Source organism: Gavialis gangeticus, unplaced genomic scaffold (assembly GCF_001723915.1).
Source record: "Gavialis gangeticus isolate Ggan-Ray unplaced genomic scaffold, GavGan_comp1, whole genome shotgun sequence".
Lineage (NCBI taxonomy): Eukaryota > Metazoa > Chordata > Crocodylia > Gavialidae > Gavialis > Gavialis gangeticus.
The window spans coordinates 39,922,325-39,929,825 of NW_017728994.1; the positions used below are offsets into that span (position 1 = coordinate 39,922,325).

Genomic DNA, 7,501 nt, shown 5'->3' on the forward strand with positions numbered 1-7,501 from the left:
GGGACCTGAACCTGTTCAGCCTCCACAAGAGAAGGCTGAGGGGGGATCTAGTGGCCTGTTACAAACTAGTCAGAGGGGACCAGCAGGCACTGGGGAAGTCCCTGTTCCCCCGAGCACTACCAGGAGTGACTAGGAATAACGGTCACAAGCTGGCAGAGGGTAGATTCAGGCTAGATATCAGGAGGCGCTACTTCACGGTCAGGGCGGCTAGGATCTGGAACCAACTTCCAAGAGAAGTAGTGCTGGCTCCTACCCTGGGGGTCTTTAAGCCAAGGCTAGACAATCACATTGCTGGGGTTGTTTGACCCCAGTACTCTTTCTTGCCATGGCAGAGGGTTGGACTCGAAGATCTGCTCAGGTCCGTTCCGACCCTACAAACTATGAAACTATAGTCTGGAACAGATTTCCAATCAGTTTCTAATCCTGGGTGGCATCTGGTTTTAAAATGTTTTTTCTTAGAAGTTTATACAGTATGCATGTGTTAACTGTGAGGACCTGCATTTGTATTAGCAACTTATTCTCTATTTTTTCATGCTAAGGATGACAGAAGGCATATTCAGAAACAAAACCTATTGAAATGCTTTCCTAGAACTGTCTTTTCCCAATATAAGGACACCAATAACTCCTGTTTAGCTAGATAGCATACCAGTTACTTGTACATAGAGAAACAGAGGCATCCTTGCTCATTAGGGGTGCACCGATAGAGATTTTGGGAGCCAATAATGATAGCCGATTTTTAAGGAGGCATATCAGCCAACACCGATCCAATTTCTGATACAGCTGTGCGCAGCTGGTAGGTTCGTTGTGGTAGAAGGGGAGGGAAGGGGTGGGGGGGGCAGATCAACACCCCCCATGGTGAGGGAGGGGGCAGAAGCAAGTGCTGTCCATCTGGGGTGGGGTGCAGGATGGAGCCAGGGCTCATGTGGGGGGTGGCTTCCACTGCTGCTTGCACCCTGGAGGACATAGGCAGGTGGGGGGGTGTGCCCCTATATCTGCCTGGGGCAGGGCAGGTGGGCTGGAGCTGGGGCTGCATCGGGCTCTTCTTGGTGGGGGCTACGGAGGTAGCTGCAGCCACCCCAAATTTCACTGTAGCCCAGCTCCCAGGGCCCCCACGTAGAGGGCAGTCAGCAGGGGGTGCCATGTGCACAATCACATGCACATGGCCACCAGGCAGGAGAAAATCCAGGTTTATCTCCTTTATCTCCAAGAGAAAATCTAGGTTTTATCACATTTTTCAGTGGTAACCTGGATCCCTGGTGCTGACACATCCATAGTGCTTGGGATACTGAAAATGTTTTGATCTGTTTGATGAACTAAAACTGGGCACAGGCAGAAAGAAATATTTCCCATTGCAAAACAACGCTACCTCTCCTGTCTATCACTGTTTATAAGTGATCCCTTGTTTGAAACTGTAACACCTGAATTGCTATCATGCTCTTTTGGGACACTATCTTTGAAACCCATCATCCATTATGCAGCATCCACACAGACATCTGTACTTCAAGTAGGAATGTTGGGTACAAGGAACCATGTATTGGTACAGCATAAAAGAAATGCAGCATTTTAAGTAGACCATGGCTTTGAAGATACAGACACAAAGTTAGCTGTTTTTTAGAGGTCCCAGGGCTGATGGAAAGGATGCCAAGGACTAAACCTTCATCAGAAGAAAGTATCCAGTCACAAGACACAGTATCTCTTCTCAGGCAAAAAACAGAGTGTTTACCCAAAAGGAAATGGGATTGTGAAGAAACCTAGAGAATGGCAAGAATAGAATAAACCTTAGGGAAGGTAATTGTAACTGGAGCCTGCCCCCAGAAGTAGCTGTGATGCTTCCTAGTGGCCACTCAGTCCTTGTCTCTTGCTATCCCTTTAAGGATCCTCCCCTTCTGCTTTTCTGCCACACCTTGATGTAATGTGTACTTGTCAAAAAGGTGGCGACCCCAGGGATTCTGGAGCCAGGTCTTGTACTAATTAGCAAATTCCACTACTTATCACCTTAAGGGCTTATTACATGGCCTCTTCCTCTCCCTTTATAGACATGCCCAAGCCTCCCAGGAGTTACCTGTCTGTTCACTTTTGTCCTTTTTGGGCCATGCTCAGCTTTTTTCAAGCCTGGAGCCAGCATGGGACTTCAGGCCTCACCGGTGCTGGCCCTGGGATGTTGGTCCCAAGATGGTGACCAGGGAGTGGGGCACCTGGCAAGTGGCAGGGCTACCCATGCGGCCCTCGACAGCTTGCCAAAACTGGGTAAGCGGCCCTTTGCCCGAAATAATTGCCTGCCTCTGTCTTAGATCAAACAGGAAAGCCCCTAGATCAAACAGGAAAGCCCCTAGTGACAACAGGTATCATCAGCTGTTGGCAGCTTGCAAGCAGAGTTGGGTTTTTTTGGATCACAGGTTGTGGACTTTAGATGCCTAAGTCCACTTAAGTTCTGTTTTAGTCACCTAAGTCTTCTTTGGATCAAGACCCTAGCACTTAAGACATGATTTTTAATGGGTTCTGAGTATTCTCAGTTGCTTTTAACTTCAATAGGCACCTCGTAGTAGGCCTCTAGAGCCAGACAGGTTCTTCAACAGCAGGCCACACTGGGAAACTAGTTTGGGATAGCTAACCTGCAGCATGTGTGCCACAAGGTCTCAACTAACAGCAGCCAACGCTGCCAAGGGCAACAAGCGGGGGGCCGCAGCTGCTGCTGCCATGGCACAGCTTCAACAGGTGAGCCTGGAGCCAGCACGGGGCCAGATGACAAGATGGTGCTGAGTGTGGTGGGAAATGCGGCCCCTCCCCCACCCCGTGGCTGGCGTCCCGCGCTGCAGCCACTCACAGCCTGCATGGGACTACCTGTGCCTACTCAGGACAGCCCTGCGCAGGCTGCGAACAGCTGCAGCAGGGAGCACCAGCCATGGGGCGGGCGAGGGGCTACTTCTCCCCACACTCCACACCAGCTCCTTCCCTGCCCTCTCCCCCCTTTCCTGCGCTTCCCACGCTGGGGCAGCCATGTGGTCCCAGGAGCAGGACCCCGCAGGCCCTGCTGTTGCAGCAGCCCGCCGAGGATTCTCCTGGGTCCTACTGCCCCTGGTTCCTGTCATTTTTGACAGGAACCAAGGACAGATGCATTTGAGTTTTCAAAATTTTTTTAGGGGCCCCACGGCCAGATAGAATGGCCTCGCAGGCCAGATCCAGCCCACAGGCCATATTTTGCCCACCCTGATCTAAGAAATCCCTAGGTATCTTCTGTTCTGGGATATGCATAGAACTGCCCCATATCTTCTGCTTCCTAGGAGAGGGCCATAACCACCAAGCTATAAGCTATTTTACATTAAACAATCACTGGATAATAAATAGAAATAATCTGAAATTCCTTTGGCTAAGGAGGGTGTTGAACTCAGATCTCCCATTTCCTGGACAAATACTAGAGAGTTTATTGTAATAAAAAAGGAGCAGTGGGAGCACAAACACCTCTTCTTTTGCTAGTGGGTTTTTGGTTTGGTTTGGGGTTTGTTTTTCTGTTTTTGTTTTTTTTACAAAAAACCCAAACAAACACAGTGAGCCCTCCCTCCATCCATTCAAAAAAATAGACATAGGAGAGGGTTCTAGGCTCTCTACTGGACAATCTTCCTGCTCTGATTCACATGCTTACATTTCTGAAATTTCAGATATCTGTGCTCAGAGTTTCACACTGGCTAACATGATGTGGCTCAATGCTTGGTGTTTTGGATCCAACTCTGAAATACTTTACTCTCCCTGTGCAGAAGCACCTAACATCAAGTTCCAGAATTCACTCAGGGAAGGAGGGGAGAACAGATGACTAAAGAGGTTAGGTGACTTGGCAAATAACTTAGAGGTTCTCAAGTCCATTTCTTAACCTAGTCCCAGTTTTAAAGGTATTTAGGCACCTACCACTCATGCTAGGCTGGATACTGCCCAACTTCTGGCTCCCAGACCCATTTTTAGCAGATAATTAGGGCTGTACAAAATGTCAACTGCCGTTTCGTTTCAGCGGTGTTTCAAGCGTTTTGATGCTTAAAATTCCAAATCCGAAACAAAATGTGTTGAAATGTTCAAAATGAAACTAAACAAGTTGAAATGTTCTGAAGATGTTTTGGCGTTTCAAAGGTGTTTCAAACCTGGGCTTGCAGGGAAAGAGAAAGTAAGGAGAGGGAGGGGGAAGAGAGGGGAACAGACTGACATCTGTAGCTGGCCAGTGTCTGCCAGCTGTCCCCAAGGTCCCTTCCAATCCTTGTGCTCTGTGGGAGGGACTTAAAAAGTTTTAAAACAGCATATAAGCCTGTGAGTTCCTAAGCTGTTAGCCTGTCTCTCGCCAGAGAGCAGCATCTGAAAGGCACTGACTCTGACTGTTTCTTAGCTGCTACTGTCTACCTAGGGAGTGTGTATTCTACTTGCAAAGGATTGGATAGGATACAGCTTACACTGATAGCTTAGCTATACTAGCCTAACTTCAATACTAGTATTGTTATCCCTATATCACCTTTTCTTTTTATATCCATTCCTTTAAATTTTTTTTTTTTGCCTGAAGTAAAAAAATATATCTGTGTTTTGCCTGACAGTGTGATTGCTGGGCACTGTTCATGAAAGCACAGCATAGCTTAGATAGACTGCACACACAGACACCTACATATATACACACTACACACAGTCAGACACTTTTTCCAGCACAGGAAAACATGAAGTGTGCTGGAACGGCCAGTGCTGCCAAGTCTGGGAGGGGAGCGAGAGGGGGCAGAGGGAAAGGTGTCAGTCCCCCACCACCCAAGCTGAGACGCAGCCTCTTTTCAACCAGCCATGAGGCTTCTGCTGGTACTGGGAGCAAGGCGGTCACAGCAGTGCTTGCAGCTGCACCCCCTCTGACTCCGGCTGTGGTAATAAACCCCAGGACCAGCAGCATGACAACAAGCAGCACCAGCAGCAGTCTCCTCCACCCCAACTGCAAGTCCCAGCATGAGCCTCCCGCTCCCAGTCTTGGAGGAGCTCAGTCTTGAAGTAGGGGACCTCAGCTTGATAGCACAAGAAATTCTGGGGCAGGAGGGGAAGCAGAGTTTGTGCTCTACCCCATCAAAATTCCCCTACAGTTAGGTCCCCTTCCCCAGAAGAGACTGCAGAGGAGGCTGTGGGGGCACCTGGCTCAGCCCCTCCTGTTGTTGTGCCTCTGCCTGCTGAGAAGGGCAATAAGGCAGGACCCCCACTTGCACCCCAGAAGCGAGTGGGTAGTGTGGTCTGGGATCATTTTGAGGTGTCAGATGATCCCACATATGCTATTTGCCTGCACTGCCAAGCCAAGACAAGCTGGGGCAAGGGAGCAAAATGCATGAGCACCATGGGGATGCTGATGCATCTCTGCAGGCACCACCCCCTTGCCCTTGCTCCTCCTCAGCCTGGCACCAGTGGAAGTGTGCCCAAAAAGAAGTCCCCGTCTCACTCAAAAGCCCCTGTCCCCCCAAGGCAGAGCCAGACTACCCTGGACCAATGGGGGAAAGGCAGGCACACAGGGGGGCGTGTTCCTAATGTAAGCGAGGTCACCCAGAGCATTGGCAGGCTTCATGGCCTCAGCAGGGGCTATCATCCCTGCTGTTTTCACCCCACTCTGCTGTAACACACACACGTGACACGAGTTTTGCTCTCAGTACCTTGAGGTGCAGTTTCCCAAAAATCCCTACACCCATCTCCTTGAAACTTGGCAGGCTTCATGCCCTCAGAAGGGGCTCCCATTCCTGCAATTTTCATCAGAATCAGACAAGAAATGACAAAGTTATAGGCATTTTAGTCATTCCTCATTATAGCCTATGGCTGAAACACCTGAACAGTGTTGAAACTTGAAACAATTTCGGCCAAAACAAAACAGCGATTTGAAATGCCGAAACAAATTGCTGTCCTGTTGAAACGCCGAATCCAAAACCAAAATGAAACACAAGCGTTTTGCAGAGCCCTACAGATAACCAAACATCTTATAACAGGTAGGATCCAAATGTTTTGTCTTCTGCTTTTGTTTGCTAACCACCATTAACTGTTGAGAAAGCTGGGGGAAATAACTACATACTAATGCAAAGCACATCATTGAAATGCAAAACAAAAGCAGGAGAAGGATAGAATAGAGAAAGGGGATATATTTAAGGCCTTTAGGTCCCAGTCCCAATCCCTTTGCTGTCCTACCATTTCTATTAAAGCCATTTGGCATTCAGGGTACAAGAATATGGCAGTAGTTTTCAGCTGTTCTAAATGTTTGAATCTCTAGTAGCATTTAGGTTGATATGGGCCCTAAATTGTGATACATAAGATGCCTCAAAGTGTATGTGAAACTAACTTTACCTTAAGGTACAGATGGAAGTGCCTTATTTATGTTCTTTTCTCCTTGTGCAAATACAGTCCATTCTGTTCAGCTTTTCCCATATTACTGGGCACTCAGATATCATACTTATTATTTAAATACTGCTTCATTCTAATAGAAAACTACGAGGAAACAATACCTGCAAAATTTTTGAATAACTGATCACAATGACTAATCCTGGTATTGCAAAGATGATGATGCTGAAAGTTATATCCCAAGATATCTCTCCTGCAATGCTGGGCCAAACCAAGGTGCACACTTGTATTTCCTGTTTGCAAAGAGTAAAAGAAGATAATTAGCATTGTTCAATCCATGGCAAACTTTACACTGAGGCCAAAATGTAAATTAAGGAAGTTAGCCCCTCATCCTATTAAAATAATTGGCCACTGACTAACAGGAGCTATAGAAACTATCACTGCTCAAAACAAAAGACTCATTCAGGGTGGTATATTTTCTTTTAACACAGTGGCAGGTGTACAGTTGGCAAGATATGCTATGCAAAAACTTGAATTCTTGCCATAGTTACACAGCAAATGCTACGCTAGGGATGATACTCAGATGGAAACTCCTGCTTTGAGTAGGGGGTTGGACTAGACCTCCTGAGGCCCTTCCAACTCTCTTTTCTGATTCACTTGTGCAAAATACAAGGTTAGAAGGTGAAGGACCAGAAATCAGACCGGCAGCTGCTGTTTGCTGTAGCTTCACCTGCCTCAGTGCCTGCGTGGGTTTTCCATTAATTCCTAGCCCGACCCACACCTTTCCTCTACCCGCGGCCCGGACACCAGCTGTGCAAGGGGCAGCGTGCGGGAAGGGGGAGCTCTGGGAGTCCTTTGCCCGCAGTTGAGGCGCTGCACAGGCACAGGCAGGGCGGGATAAGTAAGAGGGTAAGTAGCGGCCCGAGCCCTGGAGCCCTCCGCAGAGGCGCGACTACTGGCTAGTTCGCTCCGTCCGGCAGACGCGGGGGAGGACAGCCCCGAAGGCCAAGCAGCGCCCCCGCTGTCCAGTCCCAGCCCCGGCCCCTCCTCGGCTCACCTTGCCGCCCACGGGCTGGCGCACCACGGTGAAGAAGAGGCAGAGCGGCAGCGCGGCGAGCGCGGCCGCGCCCCAGATGAGCAGCAGCGCGGCGGGGAGCAGGCGGCCGCGGCCCCACGCCGAGCG

At 49.0% G+C, this 7,501-nt stretch overlaps 1 protein-coding gene across 1 annotated transcript in view; it reads right to left on the minus strand.

Annotated features, from left to right (window-relative positions):
• FFAR4 (free fatty acid receptor 4) overlaps nt 1-7,495 on the minus strand; it is a gene marked incomplete at its 5' end in the record, with an annotated part of 10,453 nt that extends 2,958 nt beyond the window's left edge. Inside the window, 2 exons of the mRNA XM_019502621.1 lie at nt 6,483-6,611; nt 7,376-7,495. Of these exons, the coding sequence (XP_019358166.1) occupies nt 6,483-6,611; nt 7,376-7,495 (249 nt within the window). The remainder of the gene's footprint in view (nt 1-6,482; nt 6,612-7,375) is intronic.
• Nucleotides 7,496-7,501: the final 6 nt, after the last annotated feature.